This window comes from Setaria viridis, chromosome 2 (assembly GCF_005286985.2).
Source record: "Setaria viridis chromosome 2, Setaria_viridis_v4.0, whole genome shotgun sequence".
Taxonomy (NCBI): Eukaryota; Viridiplantae; Streptophyta; class Magnoliopsida; order Poales; family Poaceae; genus Setaria; species Setaria viridis.
The window spans coordinates 15,940,059-15,956,319 of NC_048264.2; the positions used below are offsets into that span (position 1 = coordinate 15,940,059).

Sequence of the window (16,261 nt, forward strand, 5' to 3'; positions counted from 1 at the left end):
CAGCTTCCAAATAAAACTACTAGAATTTGGTGTCAGTTTGTGTAATTTTTAGTTCAATAATAGTCAATCAAAGATAATAAGTAAGTTTGACGGATGAGAATCCTTTGCGAGTGTTTTGGTAGTTTTGGTAGTTGGTACACATCGTCACAGCTAGACAAAACTTTTGTGAGTCATGCTCTCTCCGTCCAAAAAAGACTGATGTTTTGATATTCAAGATTTGTTAAAAAGAATTAAATCTTATGCATGTATAATTTGAATCTCGTGCATGTATGATTAAATGGAAACATATTTTCTCATTTTCTATATGCAAAACTAAAGTACATGCATCTTTTTCATTCATACCTAATCGGTCAGAAAAATTCCAGAAAATCATTCTTTTTGTGACGGAGGGAGTATAAGGTGTTTGGTTAAGATAGATAGACTAAAATTTAGTCCTGTCACATCGAATGTTTAGACACTAATAGGGAATATTAAATATAGGTTAATTATAAATTCAATTGTACAGATGGAGACTAATTCGCGAGACGAATCTATTAATTCTAATTAGTCCATGATTTGACAATGTGATGCTACAGTAAATATGTGCTAATCATGGATTAATTAGGCTTAATAGATTTGTATCGCGAATTAGCCTCCATCTGTGCAATTAGTTTTGTAATTAGTCTATATTTAATACTCTTAATTAATATTTAAATATTCGACGTGACATATGGATTAAAGTACTAAACTTTAGTCCTAGAGCCAACACCTGCTACTTCTGTGAATGTATATTCCCTTTACACTGCTTTTGCGAGTGTATATTCCCTTTACGCATACATGTTTCAACAATATATTTTACTGCTTTTTTTTTTTCTATTCTCCTGGAAAGACAGACCCCCCGCCCTGTCAAAGGACCAAAGGTGGAGCAGAGCAGACAGCAGAGTGACCTTTCTACTACCTATGCGTCCACATCATGCATGTGGGGTCCAAAAGCTGACAAAACAAAGGCACCCAAGCGTGCTGTATTGTATCAACCTGCTCCCTTCTCCTTGGCCCTTGCGCTCCAAGCATGGCTACCGTATCCATGGAGAGATCCCCCTCTACTCCATCACCACGGGTAGTCGAGTATGATATATCTCTTTCACCCCATTCCCTTTAGGCCCTTTTGATGCCTCAAAGGCAGGTAGAGGTCTCTCCATTGCTCTCCTTCAGTCTCCTCTGCTCCATTGCTAGTCTCCAGTCTCCACTCCACTCCCTCATCTTCTCCAAGTCTTCTCCTTCCCCGCTTTGCCACCGTTTTGTTGAACCACCCTCTCAACCAATCCAAGCAAAACCAGCACCACCATAGCCATTGCCGTTGCCAAGCCCCCTCCTCTTCTTAACCTCCATGTATGCTGCATGCTACGGCATCAGCACGCCTCGCCACTCACCTCCACCGCCATGGCCGGCAATGGCGCACCTCGCCTCCTTCTACGGTTCCCTACTGCTGCCACCTCGTTGCCGCTGCTGCAACTAGGCGTGCTGCTAAAACTGCTATGCCTCGCCTCGGCGCTGAACCAGGACGGCATCCTGCTCCTCTCCTTCAAGCTCTCGCTCGCCGCCGACCCGCTCGGCTCCCTCTCCGGCTGGGGCAACGCCGACGCCACGCCCTGCGCGTGGAACGGCGTCGTCTGCGCGCCGGACTCGCGGGTCGTCAGCGTCGTCCTCCCCAACGCCCAGCTCGTCGGCCCAGTGGCCAAGGACCTCGGCCTCATCGAGCACCTTCGCCACCTCGATCTCTCCGGGAACGCGCTCAACGGCACCATCCCGCCCGAGCTGCTCCGCGCGCCGGAGCTCCGAGTGCTCTCGCTCGCCGGCAACGGCATCACAGGCGACCTGCCGGAGCAGGTCGGCCAGCTGCTCAGCCTCCGCGCGCTCAACCTCGCAGGCAACGCGCTCTCCGGCGCCGTCCCGCAGAACCTCACCCTGCTCCCGAACCTCACGGCCGTCTCGCTCGCCAACAACTTCTTCTCCGGTGCGCTCCCCGGCGGGGGTTTCCCGGCGCTTCAGATACTCGATGTCAGCGCCAACCTTCTCAACGGCACGCTCCCGTCGAACTTCGGCGGCGCCGCACTGCGGTACGTCAACCTGTCGTCCAACCGCATCGCCGGCGCCATACCGCCGGAGATGGCGTCGAACCTGCCGACCAATGTCACAATCGACCTGTCCTACAACAACCTCACCGGCGCCATCCCGGCGGTGCCGCCGTTCTTGGCGCAGAGGCCCACAGCGTTCGAGGGGAACGCCGAGCTCTGCGGGAAGCCGCTAGACAGCCTCTGCGCCTTCACGTCATCCTCCGCCGTGGAACCCCCGAACGGCACCGCGAAGTCGCCACCGGCCATCGCGGCGATACCCAGGGACCCGACCGAGGCGCTCCCTGGCGATGACACCGGCAGTGCCACCGCCGGAGGACCGGCGTCGGGCGAGCAGCGCGGCAGGATGCGGCTTGCTACCATCGTCGCCATCGCCGCTGGCGACGTGGGCGGCATCGCCGTCCTCTTCGTGGTGGTCCTGTACGTGTACCAGGTGAGGAAGAGGAGGCAGCGTCAGGAGGCGGCGAAGCAGAGGATGGGCGTCGTGTTCAAGAAGCCGGAGCCGGACGAGTCGCCCGACGCCGTCGGCCGGAGCCTGTCCTGCTGCCTGCGCAAGAACTCCGGCAACGAGAGCGACGACACGGAGGAGATCACGGACACGTCGGCCTCCTTCGCCGCCAAGGAAGGTGTCACACTCACAGATAAGAACAGCAAGGCGGCGGGAGGAGGTGAAGCGGCGAGCAAGAAGGGTGGCGACGGGGCGGTGCTGGTGACGGTGGACGGCGGCGCGGAGCTGGAGCTGGAGACGCTGCTGAAGGCCTCGGCGTACATCCTGGGCGCGTCCGGCGGCAGCATCGTGTACAAGGCCGTGCTGGCCGACGGCGCGGCGCTGGCGGTGCGGAGGATCGGCAGCGACGACGCCGGCGTTCGGCGGTTCAGCGAGCTGGACGCGCAGATGCGCGCCGTGGCCAGGCTGCGGCACGGCAACATCCTCCGGCTGCGCGGCTTCTACTGGGGCCCCGATGAGATGCTCATCATCCACGACTTCGCCGTCAACGGCAACCTCGCCAACCTCTCCGTCAAAAGTACATACGCAGATGATCTGATCTAATCTTCCTCCCAATGCCAGACGCCATTGAAGGTGTCGTGCGTGCATGTTGCTAACGAGCATTTTAATGGATGGCTGCAGGGAAGCCGGGGTCGTCGCCGATCAAGCTCGGGTGGAGCGCGCGGCTGCGCATCGCGCGCGGCGTCGCGAGGGGCCTCGCGTACCTGCACGACAAGAAGTGGGTGCACGGCAACGTGAAGCCAAGCAACATCCTGCTGGACGTGGACATGGAGCCGCTGCTCGCCGACCTCGGCGTCGACCGGCTGGTCCGCGGCGCGGGCGGCGGGCAAAGGCCGGCGCCGTCGTCGTCGGCGGCGCTGGCGGGTCGGTTAGGGAGCAAGCGCTCGGCGAAGAGCCTCCCGGACCTGTCGCCGCCACCCAACCACGCGGGGGGCGGGCCGCCGGCGAGCCCACTCGCCGGAGGCGCTAACGCCTGCGCCGACACGGCGGCGCACTACCGGGCGCCGGAGGCCGCGAGGAGCCCGAAGGCGAGCGCCAAGTGGGACGTGTACGCCTTCGGCGTGCTGCTCCTGGAGCTGGTTGCCGGGCGCGCGCTGACGGGCGTGGAGCTGTGCCAGTGCGCGGCGGACGGGAAGGCGCAAGCGCAGGCGCTCCGGCTGGCGGACCCGGCGCTCCGCGGCGAGGTGGAAGGCCGGGAGGAGGTGGTGGCGAGCTGCCTCCGGCTCGGCGCCGCCTGCTGCGCCATGGCGCCGGGCAAGAGGCCGTCCATTAGGGACGCGCTGCAGGCCATCGAGAGGATACCTGCCCTGGTCGCTTCTTCCTCCTGCTCCACGGCGGCGCATCAGTGAAGAGATCTTTGGTTGTGACGGTTGTGAATTGTGATCTGTGAAGGCGAGAGAATGGTCGTTGTTGATGCTTGTGTTCTTCCTCCTCTCCTCTGTACCATACCATCCATCATTCACGGTTTTGTAAGCCCCAGTTTCTGAAAGGAATTGGTTTGCATGCTGATTGCATCTCATTCAGACTACGAATCTACGATGGCATGCAGTTCATTCGGGGGTCCAGCAATGAATGACATGGAATGGGAGCTAGTTAGCATAAACCCAAGTCTCGGTCGCCGGAGGGGAAGACAATAAGCTTGTGATCTCAATCTTTGCTAGTAGAACAAGAAAGCATTTATCTGCCATTTGCAATTATAAAATGAGTTCCCTTTGTATTTTCATTGCTTCAAAATTTCAGACAGTAGTGCCAAAATAATCATATAGCGGGTACAGGATAAGACTTGTGACAATTCTTGCAGCATTTCATAACCCAGCTACAGGCTACAGCCCTAGTATGCTGCTAGTGAAGCAGCCGGGCAGGACGAAGGCCTGTACAGCAACAGTAACAGCGCCCGTGATTCCTCTGCTCGGAGCGCGGGAAGCGGAGGGGAAGAGTCCAAAAAGCGTCGGGGCTTCACCTGGACGAGCTGGATGGGCGCCAAACCACTCGCGAACAAAGCAACAAAACATGCATCTGCGGCCCACTCCTCGGTGCTGCAGATGCCATCATTTCCATATACTCCTTGCACGGCCTGTCTGCTGGCTATGTCTGCGTGTACGTATACGTGCCAAGGGTTATTCTAGTCGTTAGAACATGGAGGCTTAAATATTTACTTTTAGTGGTCCGAACTAGTGGTAAAAAAGTTAAATTACATGCTCCCCGCCGTGTCTCGATCTTGTGCTATATCACCGACATTGCTTAAACCTCTTTTGAGTCACTGTTGTTCTTAGTGCCATGCTATTTTGTACTCATATTGACTAGAACAGTTAACATATGATGAGTCTTGTCTAGGAAAAAAAATTACTCCCTCAATCTTAGAACATAGCTACTCGATCTTAGAATATAGCTACTTTTGAACTTTTTTATTTAGATGACGAATTAAGAAAGGAACTCAAAGACTAATTTGACCTTTATTAACCTTCCATCTATAGAAGGCACGTAACTCCAAAGATTTGTTGCATGCATGCGATGATGCGAATTGGAAACCAAAATATAAACTTTTGTCAGGAAATTAGAGCATCTAACAGCTTTGGTAAAATTGAATACTTAGGTCTGTTCCAAACGCAGGAATTCAAAATAAAGGAATGAGAAAAAAAAACACGGGAATATGAAATGAGTGCTTGAGGAAAACAGAGGAATGTAAAATGGAGGAATCTTTTCAAAACATGTGTTTGGAGCACATGAATGCAGGTTCACAGGAATTTGGTAGTTAGTAAGTAATCTCCTTCGTTCAGACTATGACAAGTGGCTGCACCACAAATTAATGGCTTTAGAACAATCTTACAGCTATCTAATTCTTTATCTGTTCACCGGTCAGTTCTTAAGTGCTCATCCCTTTGGAAAAAAGAAATAAACAAAATCCACGCAGGGATTCACACATTCTTCTGAGCATAAAAAGTTCAGGACATGCTGCCATAATGAGATTACCGAAGTGATTAGATTATGCCTTCACACGCATGAAAAATTTTCAAGAGCTTGGAGTGGATATTTTAATTCCTCCATTTTGCATAGGACACCGAGCGATTCCTGTGGAAAGGGAAACTCAATTCCTCCGTTCCAAACACTGGATGATGTCAGCAAAATGTAGGAATTGAATTCCTTTGAAAATACTGCAATCCAAACGTACCCTTAAATTTTATTTTATATATAGGAGAGATAAGATTTTTATATATCTCTTGTACTCTTATCCAACACATATCTAAATCTAGAAATCTAGATACCTAATTCTTACGGGGACTAACACTACCGGAAACCTTAAATTTGTCGAGTGTTTTTTTTTTTGCTGAGTGTTTTTTTTCAGACACTCGGTAAACAAGCTCGGTAAAAAAAAACACTCAGCAAACGATGGACTTTGCCGAGTGTAAAAAAAAACACTCGGCAAAGAGTAGGTTTGCCGAGTGTAAAAAAACACTCGGCAAAGAGTGGGGTTTGCCGAGTGTTTTTTTTTTGACACTCGGCAAAACAATAATTTTTTTTCCTCTTTCCACCTTGAAATTTTTTCTACTCCTCACATACAACATGTGGTACTCCATGTTAAAGTTTGGTAGATTTTTGAATTTGTTTGCTATATTTATTTAATTAATTGTATTTCAAGAAATTTTTTGGTATAAGTCAAATTTGAACCGCAAGTGATTCAAATTATAGAACAAAATGAGTAGAAAAATGATATTAATGTTATTTGGCCCAATTTGAGACCTGACCCGTGAAATGAAAAGAAATTTCGAACATCTTGTTCAGGAAACACGACCATGAACGTGTGGTAGTGGTATTTTTAAATTGTAAAAAATACAAGCAAAGTCTGAAAATTATGAGATTTGTCATGATGTGATGATATCATACGTGGAGGCTGTGGAAAAAAATTGAGAAGATTTTGCACATTTCATCACGTACAATGTTTACAAACCGAAGCATTTCAGAAGAAGAATAGTAACGTTGAGAAGGATTGGATAAGATTTGGAGTCAAAATGACGGTCGAGTTTTGATTTGACTACAAAACTTTTTTACAGTCAATAGAGAATATATATTATTTCATATGAATTTTTGACAATTTTTTGAAACTGTTGGATCTGCGCTCCCTCTCCTTCCCCGGCTCCCTCCCCTCCGGCCAGATCCGCGCCGTCCTTCCTCGGCTCCCTCCCCTCCGGCCGGATCCGGCCTCTTCTTCCCAGCTCCCTCCCCTCCGTCCGGATCCGTGCCCCCTTCTTCCCCTCTGGCACGGATCCGGCGGCCCCCAGCTCTCTCCCCTCCGGATCTAGGGTGGGCTAGGGGCGACGCGGGCCAGGGGTGGCACGAGCCACAGAGCCATCCAGGAGCTCCGGGAGATGTCGGCGGCAGGCTTCCAGTAGCGGCGGGGGTTGGTGGCGCGGCGACGGCGCTGTTGGTGGATGGCGGTAGGCTTTGTGGCGCGGCGGCAGGAGGCAAGGGTGGCGCCCTGGTGGTAGCGGGGTTCGTGGCCTGACGGCGGGCGGCAAGGGTGGCGGCGGCCGACGGCAGTGGTGGCGGCCGGCGGTGGCGCTAGCTTGTTTTTTTTTTCCAAAAAATCATTGACGAGTGTTTTTTGCCACTCGGCAAAGCCTTTGCCGAGTGCCCGACGTTCGACACTCAGCAAATCCACTGTTTGCCGAGGGAAACTTCGCCAAGTCTTGTTTGCCGAGTGTTACACTCGGCAAATTGTTTGCCGAGTGTATTTGGACCTTCGCCGAGTGCTTCGGGCACTCGGCAAACTTACTGTTTCCGGTAGTGTAATTGGCAAGCTCCCCCACCCTCTACTCCCTCCCGACGTCGCTCTTCTTCCTCCCACCGCCACCGGGGCCACATGCCGGGCTCTCCTCCTTGCGTCTTGCGCCGTTGCACTGTCCAGAAGAGAGCTCCGCACGGCGGTGGCCAAGTGCCCCACGCCTCACATCTCCCTCCATTGAGGGCGGCGGCAGAGGGTGAGGGGGTCGAGCCGGCTGCCCACCCCTCGCCTCTCCTCTTCGCCATGGAGGGGAACGGTGGAGGATGAGTAGGTGTGGTGGTTCAGTGTGGGGCAGCAGCTGGGCAGCTCACCGCGTGGAGCTGCAGCTATACTTGGCAAGGGATCGCTGTGGGAGGGGCTCGCAACTGCACCGCACTGAAATACACCAACATACTGAAATCATGTCCTCATATTCAGTCATCACTTGTTCACGTCCTATTACTAACTAAAGTTTCAATCTCTTTTCCGAAACTGAATTGACATCAATAACACGCCTAAAATACAACCTTCACCTTCTCAAATTGACACGATAGTCAATAATGTCAAATTAGTACAATATTAAGAGTCTCAAAACGAAAAAGACATGTTAATTCACATCAATTTACAATCTCCATTCAACACCATGCCACAATATTTCTGCTCTTACTGTAATTCTATGACTTATCTATTTCCATCAGTACCATCCACACACAACAATCAAACAAATTGACCCATCATCAGAGTGGCAAGGAACCACAAAAAAGGCAAAGATCGATGGAGGTCAGCAGAACTCGAACTCACCACGCCAGGACCCGGGAGCGGCCGCCGGCCATGGACGCCCTTTTGCTCTCCGCTGTGTCAACCACCGGGCCGAACTCGACTATGTTGGGCTGCTTTTGTGATGAACTGGGCGTTCCTCTTCATGTTGTCCTCTTGTTGGATGACCGATGCATGCCGTCCGATGGCCAATCAATGGTGCCCCCGCATTCATGTTCCTCTTACATAAAACCAATCACGTTAGAGGATCTAGTAGTAGTAATCATCATCATCTCTCATATAAAGGCATTGGGTTATTTTGGGTAGCATACCATTCACAAACTATTCAATCGTCCTATGGGCATCACGACCTTAGGGTGAGCACAGGATATTATCACTGTTTGAATTAAGCCGTTCATTTTAATTCGAAACAAAACATAAATCATGACATAAAAGATAGCATAAACAGAAGCACGATCTATTATATTTGCCGTGAACATAAAGTTCACGAGAAAGTACCCTGAGGAACCGAATGCGTAGTTACCCGACATCATTAGTCGAGCTTGTTCGATGTAGTCGATTAGAGGTTGATGCCGTGCAGATGATAGTAGTGCAGTTGCGGCTCCAGGAAGTAGATGTGCGCAACAAGCAGTCGTGCAAACGCGCTCCCCAAAAACTTGATCGTCCTTCTACTCCTCGGATGCAGAGTCTCTGGCAAGGGCGTAGCTTCAGAAGCCTACTCTTCAGACGAAGTCCATGCACACAGATCGCCGGAACGGGGATAGCAAAAATATAGGGATGCAATGGAGGAGCTATGGTGGTGTGTGTAGCGCGCGGAAGATAGAGGAGCACCTCTCTTATAGGCAGCAGAGACCCTTGAGCGTCCAGGTTAATTGCAGTAATTTGGCAGCCATCAAAACCGACAGTTACTGGTAACGTTCATCAGTTACAACTCATTTGTACCAGCCAATCAGGTACTAGTCACTAACAGCTAGCAATCAACTAGCGTCATCAGTTACTCATCATCAAACCGAGATTAAAAACTGCAAAATCCGTCCAAGCCCAACCCACATGTCACGTCGCGTCGTGGCTCGGCTCGGCTCGGCGAGCGAGCACGCACATGTGGTATCCTTTTATCCCTTCCTCATATTCTCAACAGGTGCAGCATGGCTCCACCTTATAAATTGGTTAGGGACCCTCTCAACTTCCAAGGTGGTTTTATTGCAAATGTAACTACCACCATGTGCATGGGCCTTAGGTACATGTTCAGTTCCACTGCTGTTTGATATATTGGCTTTTCGATAGAGACCTTGATAAGGTTGAACATCTACCTAGAGTATAAGCTATATTTGTCCACAACTGAATAATGAACTATGCCTTGAATTGACAGTTTTATGCTAACAAGTTTCACTTAGGTCCTTAGGGCCTGTTTTCTTCCACTTGCTAAACTTTAGCACCCGTCACATCGAATGTTTAGATACTAATTAGGAGTATTAAACGTAGACTATTTACAAAACCCATTACATAAGACGAATCTAAACGACGAGACGAATCTATTAAGCCTAATTAGTCCATGATTTGACAATGTGTTGCTACAGTAAATATTTGCTAATGATGGGTTAATTAGGCTTAATTAGGCTTAATAGATTCGTCTCGCCGTTTAGATTCTACTTATGTAATTGGTTTTGTAAATAGTCTACGTTTACTACTCCTAATTAGTATCTAAACATTCGATGTGACACGTGCTAAAAATAAGACACGAGAAGAAAACGCCCCCTTAATCGATACTAGGCTGCAAAATGCATCCCCTCTAGTTGAAGCATATAAGTCATACTTCAGGACCTTTCATGAGTCTCTAGAATACCCAATCTCATAGACTATGACTAGACGTCAAACTCATATAGGTGTGTTTCTCAAAAGATGTTTCTGCAGGTAAACATCTTTGCTTTAAAATAAGCCACCTAAATCACATTAAGGTATTAACCAACCTGCCATGTAGAAAAGGGGAGAATGCGTCTCCAACGTAATGGGTTTGTACAAAAGTACTCCCCTTCTCAGTTAGCCAATAGTTTGTTTCACCATCCTAATTCACGGGATCTTCGATCAAATAGGACAGGTTACCACTATGACATAACTCTCATGTGGGTCTCAATCCCATCTCCCTCGATGCCTCGTCAATAACATTTCGTGAAAGACCTTTAGTAAACGGGTCTGCCAACTTTTTAGCAGTCTAGACATAGTCCAAAGCTATTACTCTGGAGTTTCTCATTTTTGTGACAGATTTCAACCGCCTTTTCACATGCCTTGATGACTTCATGTTGTCTCGTGAACTTTTTACTTTGACAATTACGGTTTGATTATCACAGTTCATTAAGATAGCCGGTATTGGTTCCTCAACCACTGGCAAATCCATCAAGAGATCACGAAGCCATTCAGCCTCAACTGTGGCGGTATCTAGTGCTGTGAGTTTTGCTTCCATTGTTTACCTCGTTAACATGGTCTGCTTGCAAGACTTCCAAGAAACAGCGCCACCTCCAAGCGTGAACACATATCCACTTGTGGCTTTTATCTCATCAGCATCTAATATCCAGTTTGAGTCATTGTAGCCTTCCAGTACCTTAGGATACCTAGCATAGTGAATTCCATAACTCGCGGTGCCTATTAAATAGGGCATTACTCTCTCAAGTGCATGCCAATGATCATCTCCTGGACTTGAAACAAATTTGCTAAGTTTGCTCACAGCAAATGAGATGTCAGGCCTCGTAGCACTAGCTAAATACATTAGCAAGCCAATGATTTGAAAATATCTTAATTGATCCCTTGCGATCCTTCGGTTTTTCCACATTATCACACTAGAATCGTAAGGCATGGGAGCAAGCTTGCAGTCACTATAACAAAAGTGACTCAATATCTTTTCCACATAATGGGATTGCAGTAATGTAACCCCGCCATTGCCTTCTCTCAGTAGGTTAATGTTCAAAATCACATCGGCCACTCCCATGTCTTTCATCTCAAAATTATGAGACAAAAAAAGTCTTGACTTCCTTAATCACATTGAGGTTAGTTCCAATGATCAATAGGTCATCGACATATAAATACAAGATCACTCCTTCTCCCTTACCAAAGTGGTAGTACACACATTTGTCGGCTTCATTCACAATAAAGCTTGCAGACGTGAGAGTTCTGTCAAACTTCTCATGCCATTGCTTAGGTACTTGTTTGAGGCTATAAAAAGATTTTAACAACTTGCACACCTTTCCTTCCTAACCTTCTACTACATATCCATCAGGCTGATCCATGCAAATTTCCTCATCCAACTCTCCGTTAAGGAAAGCAGTCTTAACGTCCATCTGATGGACAAGAAGATCGTGTGAGGCAGGCAAGGATAGTAGTACTCGAATCGTGGTCAATCTGGCAACTGGTGAGTAAGTATCAAATAATTCTTCACCTTCTTTTTGGGTGTAACCCTTGGCCACAACTCTTGGCTTGTACTTTTCAATAGTACCATCAGGCCTAAGATTCTTCTTAAATACCTTGCATCCTATAGGTTTGCACCCGTATGGACGATCAACGACCTCCTAAGTCCCATTAGACATTATGGAATCCATCTCACGTTTAATTGCTTCCTTCCAATAGTCAGCATCAGGAGATCCATAAGCCTCATCAATAGTTTTTTGGAGTGTCATCTACAAGGTACACAATAAAGTCATCACTAAAAGACTTCTCGGTCCTTCATCTACTACTCTTTCGAGTCCCTTCATTGTCCAACTTCTCATGATTTTCCTCATGTGGTTGTTCAAAGTGTACTACTGTATCATTATGTTCAAGGGAATTAACAAATTTATGACTAGAACTGCTAGATGTTTCTTTCATAGGAAAAATGCTCTCAAAGAATGTGACATCTCTAGGCTCCATGATTGTACCAACATGCATGTCCTGTACTTCAGATTTTATTATCAAGAATCTATATCCGACATTGTGAAAAGCAAAGCCTAGAAAGACACAATCAACTATTTTCGGCCCGAGGTTGCGTTTCTTAGAAAACTTCGGCCCGAGGTTGCGTTTCTTAGAAAACTAGTACATTAACATTTTCCAAGCATCCCCAAGTACACAAGTATGAGAATGTTTTATTTTCACATTCCTCGGATGGTGTCTTCTCTTTGTTTTTCATAGGAACTCTGTTAAGAGTATGACAAGCAGTCAGCATGGCTTCACCCCACCATTCCTAACAAAGTCCGTCTGTTTCTAACATGGCGTTAACCATCTCAATTAGAGTGCGGTTCTTTCTATCAGACACTCCATTTGACTCAGGGGAATAAGGTAGTGTTTTCTCATGAATGATGCTATGTTCCTTACAAAACAAATTGAATTCATTAGAGAAATACTCTCCACCTCAATCCGATCGAACATGTTTTATCTTCCTCTCAAGTTGATTTTCAACTTCGGCCTTATAGATCTTGAAAAAATTAAATGCCCCATCTTTCATTTTAAGCAAGTACACATAGCAGTATCTAATAGAATCATCTATCAAAGTCATGAAATATCTCTTTCCACGTTTAGTCAACACACCATTCATTTTGCACAAGTTTGAATGAACTAATTCTTTCTAACGATGCCAAGTTCCTCGCCTCGGTAGCCTTGTGAGGCTTGTGGAGTTGCTTAGATTGCACACACACACACACTTGACACTTAGAATTTTTGATCAAAGTGAATTTTGGAATTAAACTCAAATTAGCTAGCCACAACATACAACTGAAATTAACATGACAAAATCGTGAATGCCAAATATTTGATTTATCATCATTACACACATGATTTACAACTTTATTACAAGAGTCCGATAACGATAAGCGAAACAAACCATCACAGTCATATCCTTTACCAACAAAGGAACCAAACTTAGATATAGCACATTTGTTTGACTAAAATACCAACTTCAAACCATCCTTACACAGAAGGGATCCGCTAATAAGATTTTTATTTATTGAGGGGACATGCTACACGTTCTTCCGCACGGTCTTTCTCGAAGTAAACTTCAGATTGATCGTACCAACACCATGAACAGCAGCACCTCAACCATTCCCCATCAACATGGATCCAATCCCTATGACTTGGTAAGAAGAAAACAAAGAAATATCAGCACACATATGTATATATATTAGCTCCGGTGTCAATCCACTAATTTGGTAAATAACAAACTGAAAGAACAGTAGCATGATTATCATACCATGTTGTTTCCTTCTCAACATCGCCAATAACAACATTAGCATAGTTCTTCTACCCATGTTGCTGCTTGTCCTTGTGGTCCTTGCAGTACTTGGCCCAATGGTCAGAACCACCGCAGACAAAGCACTTTCCCTTGTTCTTCTTCTTCTTCTTAAAGTTGGTGGCCTGAGCAGTCTTATGTTGAAACTCAGCATTCCCTTTGCTCTTACTCTTGTGGGATTGGAAGTTCCTTTTCTGCACCACATGGGCGCTAGAACCTCCCTCATTGCCATGAGCACGTGAATCCTTTGCTCTCGCCTTTTCCTCAACATCAAGAGTGTTGATAAGACTGCCTACAATAAACGTCTGTCTCTTGTGTTTCAGAGTAGTAGCAAAGTTCCTCCATGAAGCAGGTGGCTTGGCAATGATATAGCCGTGAGCTACAGCTCAAGTCTGCCAACCCATATCTTGTAATTCGTTCCATCAAAAACATTCAGTTTAAGTTGCAAAGCAAAGCTAATTACTGAAAAATCCCTATCAAGTTTTTGGATTGTTGGAATTAGAGGCATTTTATGGTTCATTTTAATCCAAGAAAAAACATAAATCATGACATAAAAAATAGCATAAATAGGAGAACGATCTATTGTATTTGCCGTAAACACGGATACTATGGAACACAAGAAATGAACCAGAAAGTTCATGAGGAAGTACCCTGAGGCGGGGCCAGTTCTGGAGGAACTGAATGTGCCATTACCCGACATCATTAGTCGAGCCTGTTCGATGTAGTTGATCAGAGGTTGATGCTGTGCAGATGATCGTAGTGCAGTTGCGCCTCCAGGAAGTAGATGTGCACAGTGAGCAGTCACGCAAACACGCTCCCCAAAACCTTGATCGCCCTTCTACTCCTCAGGTGCAGAGTCTCTTGCAAGGGAGAAGCTTCGGAGGCCTACTCTTCCGGCAAAGTCCAAGCACATAGATCGTTGGACAGGGATAGCAAAAAGCAGCGCAGCAGTGGAGGAGCTTTGGTGGTGTGTGTAGCGCGCGGAAGATAGAGAAGAAGCACCTCTATTATAAGCAGCAGAGACCCTTGAGCATCTAGGTTTGTTGTAGTAATTTGGCAGCCATCAAAACCAACAGTTACTGGTAACGTTCATCAGTTACAAGTCATTTGTGCCAGCCAGTGAGTTACTGGTCACTACCAGCTAGCAATCAACTAGCATCATTAGTTACAAGTCATCAAACCGAGATTAAAAACTACAAAACCCATCCAAGCCCAGCCCACAGATCATGTCCAGCTGGTCACGGCGCAGCTCGGCTCAGCACGGGCACGGGCATAGTATTTGTTCATCATCAGAGTATCTACTCTTAACAAATTCTATGAAATCATTGACCCCTTTGTCATGCTCGGGGGTAAATAGTCGACAACCGTGTATCCAACGTCTGTCCATCTGGGAAATTTTGGTGAATTCAACTTAAAATTACTAACCAGATTGAAAGACCTTAATGCGAAATGAAATTTTGGCAAATTCAACTCAAAATTACTGACCAGATTGACGCACAGCAGCAGGAAGCACCAGATTTGTGCTGTCATAGGATTGAGCCGCTGCGGGGAGGTGCAGATCTCCGCCAGAGTGCTCTGTCCTGGCCGCCTTCTCTCTGTTCTTCTTTTTTCCCCTATCGCGGGAGTGCAGCAGCGGGTAAACTATTTTTTGGCTGCAGCGTGGGCTTTTCTGCCACCAAGTACCACACTCACTTGAAACTTACCTTACATGTGGGATATGGTCATGGTAAAGACTTCCCATTCGATCAGTAACAGGTTCGACCTACGGGAGGAGCATGTTTTCCATTTTATATTACCGTCCTATTTATCAGCTTAAACTTACATGTGGGACCCTAGTTGTTTTATGATGTTTTCATGGAGCTTATATTATCACAAAACCACTATGTAACAGTGACGTTTTCTTTTTGGCTACAGTGGTAACTTTTATGATATTCTGTAACTTTGTCAAACTTTATAATATTTTCAGCCAGAAACGTCATATATCTATGACGAGAACAAATGTGTCATAAAATTTTCATCATAGATCAACACATTTCTTGTAGTGTGACTTAGACAAGCCAAAGAGATGGATATATGGGTGTGCACTGTACCTTTATGACTTTATCCAACGCCGTGTCACTCTAGCTGATCCGCCGCTCCTCATTTACTGCAAGGTCACTTGCATCGCTCACCCTTGGTAGGGTTTAGCTACTGCCGCCACCACCACCACTTGTTGTAGCTGCCTGCCACTACGGCTGCGCTCCGCCGCCGCTTGCCTTGATTCCACAGGTATTCATCATCGAAAGGGGGACTCATTAAATTTTTTGAGATTATTGCGGTAGCTGATTTGAGAAAGATCTTGTAGATGGGCCGAGATGGTGGCAAGAGAAATGGAAAGGTGCTTGACCCGCCTCTAGCGAAGCGACAAAGGAAGTCGTAGGAGAATTCTGTAGGCACTTCTGGTGCTCAGACGCGGCAAAGGGGCAGGTCCATTACATGGGAGTCTTCCCCTACCCGTTCCCGTCGTCCATAGGGTGGGCCAACCTCGGCGCCTTCCTGCCGCATACGGGGTTGGTCAACCTCAATGCCTTCCAGGTGATAGCAATCTATGCGGCATCGACCGCCCTACCCTATTGAGTTTCCTGCGTCCGGCCCCAGGGAATAGAATGAGGTACCTCTTTACCCTCCACCAAAAGAGCCACTAAGGATGATTGACTTGAGCATGCATAGCTACCAAATGATTAAAAGGTATAGATTTGTGTCTGAGGATGTGTGGTTCGAAAAATCCCATGACAGACGGGTCGAACAAAAATTTAGGAATGTCATTCAACAAACTTTCTACTATAAGTACAAAAAGCTATCCACCAAACGATTTGAGCACA

At 47.1% G+C, this 16,261-nt stretch overlaps 1 protein-coding gene across 1 annotated transcript; it reads left to right on the forward strand.

Moving 5' to 3' along the window:
• The first annotated feature begins 999 nt into the window (after positions 1 to 999).
• On the forward strand, positions 1,000 to 4,138 carry LOC117842049 (probable LRR receptor-like serine/threonine-protein kinase At4g37250). Its single transcript, XM_034722385.2, has 2 exons — positions 1,000 to 3,136; positions 3,241 to 4,138. The coding sequence occupies exons 1-2, from the start codon at positions 1,378 to 1,380 to the stop codon at positions 3,966 to 3,968; spliced, it is 2,487 nt and encodes an 828-aa protein (XP_034578276.1). The 5' UTR covers positions 1,000 to 1,377; the 3' UTR covers positions 3,969 to 4,138.
• Positions 4,139 to 16,261: the final 12,123 nt, after the last annotated feature.